Source organism: Orbicella franksi, chromosome 4, assembly GCF_964199315.1.
Source record: "Orbicella franksi chromosome 4, jaOrbFran1.1, whole genome shotgun sequence".
NCBI lineage: Eukaryota > Metazoa > Cnidaria > Anthozoa > Scleractinia > Merulinidae > Orbicella > Orbicella franksi.
Window position 1 is genome coordinate 11,820,030 of NC_138148.1, and position 17,105 is coordinate 11,837,134.

General features: G+C 38.4%; 1 protein-coding gene across 1 annotated transcript; it reads left to right on the plus strand.

Moving 5' to 3' along the window:
* Positions 1–12,150: 12,150 nt before the first annotated feature.
* Positions 12,151–15,760, plus strand: LOC145483390 (uncharacterized). Its single transcript, XM_081461895.1, has 4 exons — positions 12,151–12,436; positions 13,039–13,203; positions 13,400–13,507; positions 14,303–15,760. The coding sequence occupies exons 1-4, from the start codon at positions 12,257–12,259 to the stop codon at positions 14,558–14,560; spliced, it is 711 nt and encodes a 236-aa protein (XP_081318021.1). The 5' UTR covers positions 12,151–12,256; the 3' UTR covers positions 14,561–15,760.
* The last annotated feature ends 1,345 nt before the right edge of the window (positions 15,761–17,105 follow it).

Consider the following 17,105-nt stretch of genomic DNA (forward strand, 5'->3'; position numbering starts at 1 on the left):
GAAACATTTTCCACAGCCCTCTTACGTCAAAATGTGCGTCGTTAGCACGTAGACGCGTGACCCTGAGAGACGGTAGCCTTTGAATTCCCTTTAGCTATTACAGTTCCAGTTTTCCCTTCCATAATTTTCGAATTCAAAATGAAACCATTGAACCGGGGTTGCTATGTTGAAGTAAATATTTTTGCTTTGAAATGAAAATTAATTCAGTTCGTCAGGTTTTTTGGTTGACCATTTAGATTGTAGAAGCTAAGCAATAGACTGCAAGGCTGATACTACGTGAAAAACGTTTCGAGACACCAACATGACAAGAACCGATAAAGTAGGATCGCAACAGTGGACAGCTGTTTCGCCCTTCTTGGGGCTCGTCAGCACTGTGTAGCGAAGATATGTAACGCCAGCCCAAAAGCCAACGCACATAAATTGCAAAATGACACGTGAACTAAGAAACTAATGCTGCGAGGGTGTATTTTGAGCCGATTTTCTCGAGTGTCCAAGCTGAACTTTTGGGAGCGAAATTGCCCAATATTATGGCTAAGATCGTACATTAAGATATTATTATATAACAATATGTACGAAACTGAATCAGTAAATTAAACTCTTTGTTATATATACTGCGATGAATTGAGATGAATGTGATCAATTGAGACTAGCCAATTTTCAGCCAATCAGTGTGTGTGGGCGCAATATCGTGGTGTATAAAAATAAATATGCATTATTTCATCAGTTTATGTGGACATTAGATTAGAAGCGTTTAAAACTTCTGTGTTGAGTAATGCTTGCATCAATAGATAGGTTTTGAGATAATTTGGGGCTGCATGCACTGACCGTTTTTATTAAACCACATTCAAAAAGCTTATTTTTCCTGTCAAAGATAAGGGATAAAACATAACTTACGAGTGACTGAAGATTTCTCTTGGTTTTTTTTTTCTCTTCTGACGTCAATAAATTGATCGCCAGCCGAGCATGTCACGTATCACAATATAGCGGAGGATATGGAGGCTTAGCAGACCTTCGATATTCTATTGATAGTTACATTACTTATTGTAGCAAATTTGCACTTGATACGAACATCCGGGCATCCAACGTCAATGTACGTGTAAGGCGCATGTCACTGAGCTTCATTCAAAAATAGTTACATTACATATATAGTCACTCATTTTAAAACATCACGATACTTCGAAGCACCGCGATAGATACCGGGTTAATTAGAATCACGAGTTTTGATGTCAAACACCTGACGCTCCATAACTCAGCTGCTTAGTTCTCAAAAAAAAAATGTCATAATAATATAACAAAAAATCAGTCCATCTTTTGTTTTATTAAAGTACTATTGTTAGAATTATTAGAATAAAGCACTAAATGACCACGGCCTTAATTTTGCTGGTGCATGCGAAGATCTAGCTGTCAACTGAAGAAAGTTTGTACTGAATTGCAAATCTCCGTAGCGGTTTGTCTAGACCATGTGAGCGTGTGTTGTTCAATCGGTTTCGAAGGCAAAATATACATTTCCATGAGCATTGTATAACTTCACTCAAGTCGTGTCAAATCTTTTTTTTTTAATTTTTTTAAATTTTATTTTATTGATAAAAACATATTACAATATTGCAGCAAATTACAGAAGTAGTGCAGAAAAGAAGGTTGTTACAACTGATAATATTCTAATGAAAAATAGTCGATAATATATACGGTAGTAAATATTACAAAAAATATGTCTCTTTACCTTTGTAAAAATGTATATAGCCGGGGAAAGGGCAACATAGTCACGTCAAGTCATTTGTCTATTTCAAGCTGGATAATAAATTTAGATATGAATTCAGAAGTATCTTGTTTCTTCTGCATTGTTTTGCAAGCATGGTGGTATTGCTTTGCATATAACAGAAGAAGACGCAAATCCTTTGTTTGGTTATCAGAAAGATTGGTGTTTGGTGTTGGTAAATTGAGAAAGCATTGTAGCGGGGTTAGGCTGACATTGATTTGGTGTAAACTATTGAACTATTGAAGAGACTCGTCACATAATTTCAAGAGAGATTGACAATCAAAGAATGCATGTTCAATAGAGTCAGTTTCACCGCACAGAACATATTTGACACAGTCAGTTATTCCAAATCGATTAAGTTCTTTATTAGTGACTAATACTCTGTGCAACAACTTGAAATAGAATTGTCTTAACTTATTATCCCGAGTGATTTTATAATTGTTTTGGATACAGTTCACCCAATTGTCAGCAACTTCAGGACAATTTTTCCGCCATGATTTAATAGCAGTAGGTTCTGTTTTGATTTCCTCAACAAATAGTTTATAAAACTGCTTGCAAAAAGTTTTCTTTAAATTGAGAGTGATATCTTTAGATAGTTGGAAATCGAAGTTTTCGCAAATTGAATTCAGATCCCCAAGGTCCATATGAACTGATGCGTAACTTTTGACATAAGCGGGAATAGCTGAGGTGATTTGGTAGTATTGCAGAAAGTTAACTTTGATGTTATATTTATCGCTGAATTCTTGTGGTGAAAGATAATTACCTTGATTATCCAGCAAGTCTTGCACAAAAAGAACATTACTATCCCGCCACACCTTCCAAAAGACCGATTTGTTTTCTGTAGTTACATCTCTGTTGTTCCACAAAATGAATTCGCGTTTCAAGGGATCTTCGTGATTGCTACGCAGTTCTTGAAAGTGATCAAGGAGTTCTCGATAAAAGAGAGGGATTTTTCTGTCTAATTTCTCGACACTGTAATTACAGTTTAGAAGAAAAAGGAGCCCGCCATGTTTATCGAAGTAGTAATTAGGGATAGCCGTCCAGGTGTCATGAGAGTTATTTAAGAGTCCACTTATCCAACTGAGACGTAGCGCTTTTATAACAGTCCTGAAGCAGGGAGAGCTTAGCCCACCCTTAGATAAGGGGCGGAACAGAACCTGTCGCTTGATCTTATCTCTCTTATTCTTCCATAGAAAAGCAAACAGTTTACTTTGGGTTTGTTGTATCGCTGTTTCTGGGACAGAAAGCATGGAGGCAGTATAGATTAGCTGAGACAGACCTAGAGATTTTGCTAGCATAGTTCTTCCAAAGAGCGTCAGGTCCCGCGACCGCCATATATTAAGCTTCGTTTCCATTTTCCTTATTTTGACATAAAAATTATTGTTGTTGTTGGCAGCTGCATCGTGGGAAAGGTAAGTTCCAAGGAATTTTATGGGATCTTTTGGACACTGGAATTTTAAAGGCTCTATCTAATTTTTGCTCGAAGCACCACCCACAAGGCTTTTGTTTTCTTTTTATTTAATTGCAAACCGGACAATACTCCAAATGAATTAACTATATTCATGGCATTTCTAAATGACGTAGTATCTTCAAGAATCAGGGTTGTATCATCCGCAAACTGTGAGATCGTAGCGTTCAGTCCATTTGGAAGTTCGATGTCCCAGCGGAGTTGGTTTTGGCGTATTTTGAGGGCTAGCATTTCGACCGCTAACACAAACAAAAGAGGACTCAGGGGACACCCTTGACGGACACCTCGAGAAACTTTGAAGTAATTAGTCATGAAACCCGCATTCATCACGCCACTTTTAACATTATTATAAAGAATGGATATCCATTTTGTAATATTTGGACCAAAGTTGTATATTTCAAATCTTTGTTTCCCGTACTGGCATATGCTAGAGAGATTCTCTAACACCGCGGAATACATAGACTGGTATGTATAGCAGTAGTTAACCGTATACATACTCTTTATCATGAAAAGCACTTATAGTACCCTGTTGTTGTGACGGCCATCTCCAGCAAGAGCGAGAGAAGATTGACAATCGGTTTTTCACTGACAGAGAAACTAGTTGCAGCTAGTTGTTGGTATGGGGAATAAAACTTATTTAAAGCGTTCAAACAAATCAAAGAAGGAATTTTTACAGCTTCAAGTTGATCTGATTTAAAGCGTAATAACCGAAACAGAACGCGAAACCCCAGAACTGTAAGTTGAAGTATTCGCAATGGTGTATGAATAGGAAATTGGCCGTCTGGCCTTTTAATTTTGGGCCGATAGTAACGTAGTCTCCTTCGCAGCCGTTTTTTGGAATGTCACGAGCGTTCCGTGACATCCCAAAGAAACGGCTGCCAAGGAGACTAATAGTAACGCCAACAAGGATCCTTGCTATGTTGGGTTACGTAAAACGCTTTTTTTTTTTTTTTTTTTGACCGGAACTAATTAGAAAATATAAACGTGAAACCACAAAAATGCCTCATACTAGCACTTCTGATCAAAACTCCGCTCTTTTTTTCAAAAAAAAAAAAGACGGATTGACGTCAAAGACGAACAGGAACAAGACGATTTTGAGGGATTGACTGTGGAGGTATTTCCTGAAAAAATTCTAGCTACGCTTGTCAACTTAATTAATTATCAGAACAAGGAAAATGCTACATTGAACAACGGGAAAAACACTAAGATAACTTTAGATTACTTTAAGTCCAGGATGTGATGTCACAAGCTAAAGAGCACCGTTTATACTACTATGTACTACAGGTAGTGATAAACAAAAAATATGCCTTGATTCAAACCTCATTGCATAGATAATCTTGGGACAGCGCTCATTTAATATTAATAGGTAAGCTGATGAAATCATTCTTAAGTAAGCTTGATGAAGAAAACGTAACTGGTGTAATAAAGCTTTCGATGAGAAACGACTAAAATTAATCAACGGAGAAGCGATTTTAACACTGAGACAGAGGTCCGGCGATACTCTACAACTAACTCAAAGGGAAGTCTGTTTGTCCATACACCAGGCACGTAGCCAAATCAAATATAAACAACTTGTACCTGCATTGCGTCTGAAACGTTTGTTTGAAAACTGAAGGGTAAGATCCAAGGTTAAACTAAACATTTCCTGGTTCCTTACAATTCTCGGACGCGTGCGCGGGAGTCTACTTTTGTAGAGGTCGTTGCAGCGAAGAATCAGCGAATGATACAGTAGCTAGGAGATGTTCTATAACAGTTGACTTCGGTTATATTTGAATCCCGGGCATTTTATTCATTCATATTGCTGTCAAATCTATACGTTATCAATACAACCGATCAGTGGTGGTGCTTTTTCGCCTTGATTGCCGGAAATGCTGACTTAGAAATACATGAATTTTCCGCCGTTTGCTTTCGTCAGCTACACTATTAGAACAGAAAAAATGCATAGATTGCAAAGTTCCATACACCCAAATCTATTAATAGCACTTTCCAATAAAATCAAGGTGTTGTTGACATTGCAAGTAAATAATCAAGATCTGAAGAAGCGACCAGTTCACGATTTCTCTGCTAAAAAGATCGTATGCACACCACTAATGCCACAGAACGTCTGGTCTGTGATTTGACTGACGAGGAACTAAAGGTATGTTCTTTAACAGATCTATTTGCTCCTAAGACTAACTTCAGTACAGTACTGGCAATACCATTTTCCCCTTATTTTAATAGCAGTTCAATATTCTCTCTCGATAACAGCAAATCTTCAACGTACTTAGTTATTTATTAGTAACTAATGCGCTGTAGAAATTACTCAATTCTGAAAGGTTTTTAATTTACCTGCCGCCGAAGAAATTGAAAATTGTAGTCGCCTTTTTTGCAATAAGAGAGTTTTCGCTTGACCTGCAGCTAAATTAATATACGCGCCAGGCTTAGAAGACTATTGTAGCTAAGACTGTGCCAAGAGTCAGACAACGTTTTAATTACGAGTTTATACGCGACACGTGATGAGGGCAAAGTTAGCCGGTAACGCGTTAAAAGCAACCAAAAGACATACCGGTACGTGATTCGTGAATTTATGGTAAAAACCGTTATTAAGCTAAAAGTATGTGTGGCGCGTGAATTTTGTCAAATTTTCTCAAACTCTTGAGTGAAACGGGATCACAAGCCTCCCTCGTCCTGCTAGTCTTGATTTCTTGAACAAACTAGTATGCCGTACGTGTATCTACCGATACCTAAATTCGCAACTAGCCATTCAGAAGCCGTGTCAGAACTGTCCTGATATCCTGCTATATTACGTAACTGGCCTGATGTGACTACGAACTCTCGGCCGAATTTGGGTACGGTGAATACGTACCTAATTATTCCATTTTTGGCTCGCTCTGGCGGCATTGTATCTGGCAATGGGTATTTTGGCTGGAGTGTGTCTAGTCCAATTTGCCTGCCTGATATGCCGTCGAAACGTTCCAAATAAGGTATGATTAAGAAAAAGTTTTATGACCAAAACTTTCACGGTCACAAGTCAAAAATGCGCACACTGGAGATTTGCAGATTCAGCTGCACGGTACAACTATTAATAGAAAATCGCTGAAGTCACCAAGAATAGCTTATCCTTTGATACATGTAATTATGCTCTCGCGTGCTCAAGGCTTAAGTAACTAATGAACGAGTCATGAGGTGATGTAACGAAAGTGAAAGACTTCAGCTTTGTTTATCTAATCCTGGAGGCTTAAAAATGTCAAAAATCGCCGGAATTTTTTCCGCATGAATAATTGACGATCTTTACACAAATTTCTTACGTTACTAACAACCTTCAGACGCCGAGTTTTCCGTAAGAAAGTAAAACCTATGACGCAGGAGTGATAAAAGTCGAAGATAAACGCAACTACCTTAAAGCAAGTTTGATCGAAATGAAATTAAGCTATTACTTATTGCATTCTGGGAGCAGTTTTTCTCATTCCTTAAAAAAAGAAACCCTTGCTTGCTTGTTGTTCACTATGAACAAACCTCAACAAAGATAATTGAAGTTAGTAATATTCCACTAGAGATTAAAAGGCACAAATTGCTTGCGATGCACTGCAAGTTATGTTTCAAGATCATCACACCGAAAGCATTTGCCAATGTTAACAGTCAGTAGCGTGTGCCGTAAATCACTGAAGAAAAATGACGTAAGCAGTACAGCACAGCATCATGCATCAACTCTTCTCTAGAATTTCAGAGCAGTTACGCGGAACACGTTTTGGAAATAACAAAATCTTTCAGCGGGTAGTGCAAATGACCTTAGTATTGACGTTCATGTAACGGATATCGCTGAAACGACACCTTGCAGGAGTTGTAGTCCACGCAATAACTTGCAATTATTACCAATTATTTTTGCATTGTTGTTTTTATAAATTAGAATGAATTGCATGCGTTGGCCGAGACAAGTGCCTACCTGATCAGAACCGTTATCGGAAAGGTGTGGCCGGCGGAATCTACCACCAACGCTAAAATGAATCTCTGGAATGAATTTCAGATTATGCCAGAAAAGTTATTTTCAGTTGAAAACTGACTCGTTCTTTCAGGCGTAGATAGTGCGGATTTCAATCGTCATTCGGAAATTATTCTTTGGGGAACTTGCGTCAGTCAATGATTAGTTAAAATGTCTTTCTTACATTTCTGGGAAGCTTATCTTGAGCCCGCACCACCTGCTCTGCTCAGCGGGTGGCTGTAGTAGTTATCCTTTAGTATGATCATCCGTCATTGAAAGAACTGCTCACTGACAGGACATACAGTGTATTATTTCGAAACGTGTCGAATTGCGGAAAACAACCGGAAAAATAAGTGCTATTTATTTTCTTTTTTCTGCCTTTTTATAGCTTAAAAAAACTCCTGAGAAAGTCAAGGTAAGTCGACATGTAACCTGGAAGATTTTTAGCTAATCTAGCTATTGTAGCATAGCCTAGCAATTTGAAAAGCGTCTCTAAACGAGTCGTGTTTCTGAAAATTTATGCGTGACTGAGTTTAAACATTGAACCAAAACCGCAAACAATTAGCCAGTTTCGAAAGCCTGATCGAAACCTGTTGAAGTTGTCTTAAGTTTATTAGAGGAAAGATAACAGCTGGAGGATCAAAACTCCATTGATGAAAAGGCAAATTAAACAGGAAATGAGGTCACAAGTGAGCACAGTTTACACTGTGTGGGCGATAGATTGATAACTTGGGTTATTATGCTTTGAAATCAACCTACTAATCCACCAACGCGATTTGCAATAATTGTTACAATAACCCAGCGAGGTTTGTGAATGACGTCAATGAGTGAAAATCAAAGGTTTCTTTGCTCAGCCTCATCAAGGTTGAACAATAAGAGACTTCACACTTTAGTACTCAAATACAACAAGTGTACCGAACATGTCTGAAACGCTCAGTGATAATTCACACGTTATCGACACATTTTGAGGTCAACCGGAACTACCTCACGTCGTTTCAGCGACTGATACAAAAGCCGAATTATTCAAAACAGAAATGATAGCCTTTATAATGATGCTATGATTACGATTCTCATCAAAAATTGCGGGTTTGAAATTAGAAAAGGCATACTACAACAGACCAGTTTGTTTAAATGTTCAAGTTAAATTGTCCCTTCTTCCTCTCTTCATTATGCCTAATTTTTCGCTAGTATAGACATACAGATCACCTGTTATCTCTACAAAGCTACTCATAATAATATCGCCCTTGCTTACAATTTCGTTTCCGAGCTCTCTAGACCGGCGCTATTCATTTCCGGATGAAATCTTAGCAAATTAAAACCAGTTTTTGCAAGAAAGCTGTGCACGGACGGTGCAGAGCTGTTAGACTGAAAAGAAATCAGAGAAAAGGGAATATCAGGTCGACGTGGGTCCAACCTATTAATAGTATCGATTATATATTGATTCCGTCGCCATTCATGGACACAAGCCGTTGCATGCATGTGGCCACGCTTATCCATCATAGCGTGACTAAAGAGTGTCATTAATTTTTATTACGGCGTTTTAATTACTTCCTTGTAAAGAGGTACTGAGATAAGCTTTTGCTTCGTTGGGTGGGATTTCACTGAGCAGTACGTGTGTCCTTGATGAAATAACTTAATTTCGTTAAGACAAAGCTCTTATTAATGAGTGGCGCGTACGAAATACTCAGAGGTACGCATGCACTTTCAGGCTAACTTATCATTTCAGTTATTCACGTTATCCATGCATAACAACAACAGTTCATTTGCCTTCCTCTACTACGCCGTTTCTAAGTTTATCATCGTTAAAAAAAAGCTAACGTCAAATCGTGTTTAACATCGTGCCACTGTCAACTGCAATAAAACCAAGGTATTCCCTTATGCTACGAATTCTGCAAAGTTCGTTGCTAAGAAATGACTGACTTGCAACTAGTGCACACTTCTTTAGCTTTCGTCTCGCAAAACATCGAGTCCCTACCAATCTTTGTACAACTTTCTAAACTAGAAATACAGTTTTGCTAGCAACTTGGAATCGGGATATAAATTAGCCTTAGTATCTTGTTGTTTTCGTGATTTCAGTGCTAGAAATTGTGATGTACGTAACGTTTGGTGATTGGTGGGATTAAAGCTGACGAATCGGCATGACAGTGCAAAGATTTTGTTCCAAAATGCTGACGACGCTGTCACAAGACAAAACAATAAAAGCAATAAGCAATATGGCTATTAATAGATTTGAAATCGTTAATCATGTGACGTCAGGGGTTAGTTCCAGTTTATGTCCCCCAACATCTTGTGAGTCCCTGCACGAGGTGACACGTCAATCAAAATTATCTGATGACGTCACAAAAGTGAAAGAGTTGGGAAATCTAGGAAATCAAAGCAATAGTCCATTCGTAATGTGCACAATCTTTCACATTGTTAACGGCTTTCGGAAGTGAAGTTTTGCGTTGTTCTGACGTGCGTGGAGCTCAGATAACGAAAATATGTGTTAACGATGATGATCATGCGACTAATGGAAGGAAAATTTACAGGGTTGGGTTTAAGCTCTGACTCACACTGTACTGTTCCTTCAGTCGGGTCCGCATATGGTATAACCAGTCAACATCCTCTCATTTACCCCTGAACTCTTATTAATCTTAGGTGATTCAGTGCTTTTTCGCGATAGTTAGAAGAGGGGGAAGGGTTTAGTTATGTAGCTTGCAGCAGTACAGAAATTACGAACTGAGCCGGACTCTTGTCATGTGCAAATCCAGTCGATGAGTTCTCATTTCTCAGACATTATGAAACCTTGAATGACCCACGGCATTGACGTATTCAGCGCTCGGATTTAACGTATGTTGCTGATACGATGGGTTACAGAAGCTGGAACTTACGCAATTTTCTTCGCTTAGATTCGTCAGATTCTTAGTTTGACGTTTGTTTATTGTAAACCTGTAACATAGCCGGGGAGTTTTACATGATTCTAAGTCACGCAATCGGCGCGCGGTTCTTACCATTTCACAAACAAAAAAGCTTTGAAGAACGGCTGTTAGAATAAGAGTTGAAAATGTTGCTAAGAACATGAAGGATATTAAATTTTAGCAAGTTTACTAGGAGCTTACATGGTGAGGTAAAAAGCCGGTGCGTCTTGATGGCAATCAGGTGTCACATCATGCAAACATCACCAGATTTGCTAATAATAGCGTCAACTGATGGCGTGACCGAACTGTCGTTGTGTGGCCTGCAGTTGGTGCTTGTGATAGCGCTTATTCTTTATATTATCTATTTATTGCCTGTATGCAAACTCAGCTAGTTGTACGCTTGGCGAAGCTAGAAAGGTTTAGCCTCTTTACACTGATGTAACATATTTAAATCATTGCAAAATCTGAAAACTGCTAGTGCAGGTGGCTGCCGAGCGGCAGATTTGTAGCCGCCGACTGTCTGAATTAGGAGACACATCATTTTAGCCTGTTTCTGCATTTGAACTTGTCTTATGTTTCATTATAAGCTATGATGGGTTTTCCGCCGTTTATTTCACGCAAAATTAAAATCGGATCTCTTCGCATACTGTTTACAGAGTAGTCACGTCTGACGCATCACAGTGCCGGCTCTGCAAACAAGATTTCGCAATGACGAAACTTCAATCCAGTCTTGAACTGGTTAAATGACATCAAACCGGTGCCTAGTAAACAAAAAACTGTGCAATCAATTCAATCGTTCGATAGCCATACATGACACGTAGTGAAGGCTGATCGTCACCTTCAGTGACATTTTGGATGTACTTTTCTCTTGACGTATATGCACATGAAATGGAAAATTCCAAAAGTAGACTAATATAACGTATTACAGCGTGCTTACGTTACGGCCTCTGGTCTTTGCAAACCGATCGATGCTGACAAGTAGCTGAATGCCCGGGCTGAATCGTTGGAGCATGTTGAAATGTCAAGGCTAATGTGCGGGGTTTTGCTTGTCTGCAAGTCTCGCTATTTTCGTAGGCCGGTTCGGGTTTGTCCCTAATCTCAAGGCATCCCCGTGACCTGGATGATATCAAACAGAAGACCTTTATTGTCCGTGTTTTCATTCCCCTCCTTATTAAGAGAAAATAGCTGATTATTTGTGTAAAAGTTCATCGGCGATATTTGCAGGAGGGACTTCTAGTTTCCTAAAACACGATTAAACGTACAATTTATTCAGACCGAATGTTGTCTGGCGTCGGTGCATTTTTTGAATACAAAATCGGCATCTGTCTGTCTTCACAAATCGCATTTAAGAAACATTTCCAGACAGCTTAGCTGTGTAACAGCCTTTTTTGCTACCACAATTTAATATTCTCTCGCCAATATTATTTAACAGCTTTTCCGATGGCCGGTGTTTTCGTTTCAGCTCGGCAGACTTCAGTTTTGTGTTTACATTTTTGTCTCGATTATAAAACTCTACTTTTTAAAATTTCTAGCAAGGGAGTACCGGAAAAGCGTTCTCTGGAAAGATTAAAAAAAAACCAAAACAAAAAAAGCAGAAAGAATCGATAAGTCGAAGGTAGATCGTGTCTAGAATTGAATTCTTCTTACGTTATTTCGCAATTCACTCTATCACGGCAAACCCAATAATATGCATAATTAACTACGTCACGCGCGTTCTAGAATATTCAGTCTGTCTCGTGCAAATCGCTGAAACTTGAATAAAACCGAAAGAAAACTTTTCTAAACGTTTTTATTCGCAACTAAGAAGAATTTATCTACCATGTTAGACAGAAAACTGAGCCATGGACCTCCAAAGATGAAAGACTTAACACTCGATCGCATCGTCGTGTACAAATAGATCGTGTTACTAGTCGATTCGAGCTCTTTATCTTGGTTTCTTTTGCTGTTGTTACCTAGCAACAGAAAATCAACCAATCTTGTGATTGGCCCGTGAAGCTTGCTGACGCGCGGTGATGTTTTGCTAATTTTAGAAGAAACGTAATGGTTGTGATGCTAATGTATTCCATCGAATAATATATATCTGCGTTTGCTGGGGCTTTCCCAGAATAAAGGTGATCTCAACAAGTCATATCTGGGAAAGAACCAGTGGACACGCGCGAAAAGTGAACCATTGTTTGATGCTCGATTACACCCACGTGCTGGATTTGGATAAAACCTCAGCTTCGAACATGTTGATGCGACATTTGAATTTGCCACTGCCTATGGACACAAACTCCAGCGACGAGCGAAATTTTCTCTCTGGAGCCGCGAAAATGCCAGTCCCTTATCATCTAGATGAATCCGACAGCGATTCCATCGTAAGCTGAAAATTTTCATCTGATTTTTATTTTCTCTGTTTGCGGGTTTACCAAAGCGAGTGCTCGCTTCGATCGAGTGTTCGCATTGAAACTCGAACGGCGCTTTAAACTTAAATTTGTCTCAGGATCACTTAGAAGTAGTCACGTTCGTTTTATTCGCGACTTGGGTTTAGTTTAAATAATGCTATAGATTTCACTAGGGGAAAAATCAGATTATTGAAACAGTTCCTTTAATTTCAGCCCTTCTTATATGTAAAATCATGATTTATGAAAGACGCACTGAACCAATCGATGTAAATAATGTCACGATTCTATAATTAGTGTGTAACGAATATCTGACTCGGCAAATTTAAGTTCCACTATGAAATTATTACTTGGACTGGTTTTAAGTTGAGATTTTCGCATTGCGGTTGCAGAACGAGACTAGAACATAAAAAAGCGAATGGTAATGATTTTATATTACTTACTTTATACGACGGTGAATTTCGCAACGTTGGGCAAGATATGTTAATGACGCTAGTTGTAATATAATAAACAAGCTTGCTCTGGTTGACGTTATCAGCATTAATCAAATGTTTTTCTTTCGATCTTGATTAAAACAGGTTTCGAGCGAAGATGCTGCAAGCTACACCGAACTTGTTCCTTTGACAAGTGGCGCTAAAGAAGAAGTCAAAATGGGTCTTCGAAACGCGATACAAACAAGAAGAGTCGCACAGGGATTAGATGGAATGCCTCATCTCGAACCAAAAAGACCCAAGGTTGAAGTGGTAAGTCGATCGATCGAACCGCCTTATCCCTAGAAAATTTATTTCCAATTTTATTGCATTATCCAGCGCGCGCGTTTTGAATAGAACGCTGTTATTTTGCGGTTTTGTAAAACAATAAGTGTATGCTAATATGTTGAGAGTGTCATCGAAGGTCACCGTCAGAAATGACATTTTCCCCTATTTGTATTTCTCTCAGCTCTCCTTCGAGGAAGAAGAGAAAAGAAGGATACGAAGAGAGCGAAACAAGATCGCAGCTTTCAAATGTAGACAGCGGAGGAAAGAACACATGCAGAAACTTCAAGACGTGAGTGGTCAAGCCGTCAAATATTGTTTTTCGACAATACTCGTCTTGTGACTCTTGTCACGCATGAGACCGGAAGTAATCTGACCAGGCGAAAAGTCACGCGCGTCACATGATTAGTACACATCGTTCTTTGTCGTTTCTGTTTTGGTTCCGTTTGAACAGAGATCATAAATTGTTTTTACAAAAAAAGAAGAGAACGGATTTCTTTGACTGGCATTACACCCACGTATAAATTTCCGATTATTTAGAGCCTGCATTCCGCTCGGAGACCAAATTTGGTCAGACTGTTGTCGTGTGGGCGTGACTGCTGTGAACGCGAGGAAAGGCGTTGCCCCTCTACACATAAAAATTCTTTAGAAAATAATTTAGAGAGGAAATTCAGTTATTTGGTTCCGAACTATCTCGAGAAAATAGAGACACGACTAGCGGTAAACATTTTAGGTTAAAACAATGACAATACTGTTAAAATTAAAGGGAGTGCTGACACTTTATACTATTTTTGAGAAAATTTTTTCCCTTCTGAAATAACGGGTTTCTTTTGGCGATAAGTGAAATAAATAGGGCTCTCTCTATGGTTACGACGGAGTCATGTTTTTAAATGTTTTAGTTAAAAATTGCGACTCTCAGTGAGTTGTGTTTGTTTTCAAGAATGTCGTTTACGTTTTACCAACATTTCAAGGTACATATATTTTGAAGATTTATCAGTATTGACATTCATCAGATTAGTCTTTATAACGTGATGACACTTAACGAACCAATATGGCTGACGAAGTGTTATCTGTTTCGTTTTTGTAGGAAAGTGATGACTTGAACTCTGAAAACAGTTCTCTAGAAAGAGAATTAGAGGCCCTCAAAGCACAAAAAGAACAGTTGGAAAGAATGTTCCGAAGCCATGTGTGTGTCTTAAAGGACACGAAATCAAACGAAAACAAAACAACAGCGGCGGAACACTCGTGCGAAGCCAAATCACCACAGCCGTGTTCATCGGAGGTAGTAAAGTCCAACGAGCCCTCGAGTCCAACAAGCCCTGTTGGAGATTCTGTGAAAGCTTGATTTGTTAAGTTACTTATTAGCGTATAGCTGACTCGGTGTGGAATCATAGCCCCGTGCGACCTTCGTTCAAGCTCCATTTCCGAGAGATGTTCCAACCATGTGGTTGACACACTAGGACGGAGACACTCGCCAAAGTTTCGTTGGTTCACCCAAGCACTGAGCCAAGAATATAAATCTATTCCCACTCCTATAACTGCTTATCGAGCACAGAAAGGGATAGATATAATGAATAATTATTTGGTATTTAGACGAGTTTGTTTAAACGGTTTAAAGTACTGCATAGCTAAGTTTCAATTTTCACTTGCAGTAAATCGCTACAGAACTGTCAAACGTTCCTCGTAAATTTACATTCAGGCAGATTGATAGTCGAGCGATAAAAGATTTGAGCAGGAAACGAGTGTTGTGGTTATTTTAACGTAATTCTTTTTTTCTCAACTAGATTAGAAGTTTCGGATTAAATTTATTAACCTATTTATACATAAGAGGAGAACAGTTAATATATGGTAGTTTTTGGGACATTTTTGAAAATTCTAGTTTAGTTTGTGGCGACACTTTTTAGCTAAGTTATTCCGGAAAGTTTTTTTTTTGCTCTTTATGACGGAGAAAAAGTTCTTTCGGGCTGTGATATACATTTAGCAGTTTTTTCGTTTCGCTGTTGTTCGTTGGCTACTAACCGGTGAAAAACAGAAAGATCGAAAAACAAGGCGATTGAAACTAGTTAGAGAGTTTCCAATTAGAGGAAAATATTGTTCGTTTGGTTAAACATGTCTAGAGGAAGATGAAGTCAGTCAAAGAAGAGAAGACATTCTCCGCGAGTGTAAGCCTTTCGGTGTATTTGACACGACCACATTTTCTGGTAATAAGGTATATTAAAAATATACAAGTATTTATTTGGTAATTTCACTGAAGAGAACCTTGCAGGACTGAGCTTTGTTGGCTTGTAAAACAGGAGAAATGTAGAAACCATTAACTAATCAGAGTGTACATAGATACATTGCCATATCACGCATGGTGAAAGTACGTCCGTTCAAGCACCGGAAATTGTAGTAAGTTATTGATAGTTAAAGTTTGTGGAAGTTTCTTTCAGACTGTCCGTTTGAGTTGTACGACTTTTGTAATATAGCCAGACATAGAAAATGTTAATGTTTTGAGCGTTACAGCGTGGATGATAATAAAAAAGAAATTCAGTGATTTTAAAAATTGTTTTGTCTTAGTATTTGGAAAATTTTAAAACCACAATTGGACGTGACTCGTAGCCAGGAAGATGACATTCTTTCACTGTGACGTAGTTGGTTTTAAAATTCTTTTTTTTTTTTCTGCAGTTACAACACTGTTGCATTTAGTAAGCACATCCTCAGTAATAATTATTTGTTACCAGGAAACGCCATTCATCAAGACTGAATGGCTGCCATAATCCGAGTAATTCCTGGCAAGATGACGCATAAACGAGAAAAAGGAATTCCAACTAATATATTGATCGATGAGATAATAATTTTAAAATAGGCGCACGGATATTTCAGAAGGTTTATCAGGATTGTCTGAGAAAACAATAGAACTATCTCTTAAAACAATAAGAGGGGCGTGAAACAGGGTACGACTGGTATTACAGATTCTGAAGAGCTGCGCGTCTTCTGATAATTAAAGCCAAAAATAATATTCATTGCGATGGTACTTTGAATGTGAGAGGAGGTGGAAAATTTAAAAGTGCTAGATTTGAATTTAAAGAGAGTTAATTATATCTAAACAAGCTATTTAATAAATTTAATGATTTTAAAATGTTAATTCTCACTAGCCAATATTCAACCGAGAACAGAATAAAGGGGTCTACTTCCTGCCTCTTGAAACTCCAATAATGATAGAAAAAAACTGTAGTACCATTCGAGAACGAAGCCGAGAAAGAGGCATTTAGAGGTAGTCTTTAAGGTTCGAATCGTTAAGGTCAGTTGTAATGCACTGAACTGCTTTTCCATAGCGAATTCCATCTACTTTCAGTTCAAACCTGTCCGAAAAGAAGGCCCTGGCCAGCTTCCGTGTATCAAATGTATGAGACATTATGGATACTTTTCTGACAAAATGATCTAATTGTTCTGCTATAACTCACTTCCTTCCTGGTTAGCTGCCAATATTCACATGAGAATATAAAGAAAACTATTTCCTTTGTCTTCGATCCAGTTTTAATAAGACCAGCATATTTTCTATGTTTTTCCTCGAAAATATGTCCTCATCCATAAGCATACAGTTCTCATTGAACCTAGCGAAACTTCCGAAAATCGGATCTTTGGATATTTTTTCTTAGGTAAAGCTTGTCAAAGTTATCTTCAGACAGTTTGCGGGCGAGCAGGAATACACGGCGTTTCTGAGGGCTAAAATATAGCCGACGTAGACAATATTACTGAAATATTTGCCTAAGCTTCACAAAATGGAGATTTGTCGGCTTGATTCCGCCTTTCAGTGTAATGTCGCTGCTTTCGCCTTTTCTTGGTTACGTTTTGTGCTTTTGCTTATTCCCTGTCAAGTAGTTTGTTTCAAAACAAAACAATTTCGC

Excerpts from the sequence above, each read along its gene's own strand:
- LOC145483390 (XM_081461895.1), top strand. The coding sequence starts at position 12,257 with ATGCTCGATTACACCCACGTGCTGGATTTGGATAAAACCTCAGCTTCG. Across the intron at positions 13,204-13,399 it reads AAAGACCCAAGGTTGAAGTG|CTCTCCTTCGAGGAAGAAGA; the intron begins GTAAGTCGATCG and ends TATTTCTCTCAG. Across the intron at positions 13,508-14,302 it reads ACATGCAGAAACTTCAAGAC|GAAAGTGATGACTTGAACTC; the intron begins GTGAGTGGTCAA and ends TCGTTTTTGTAG.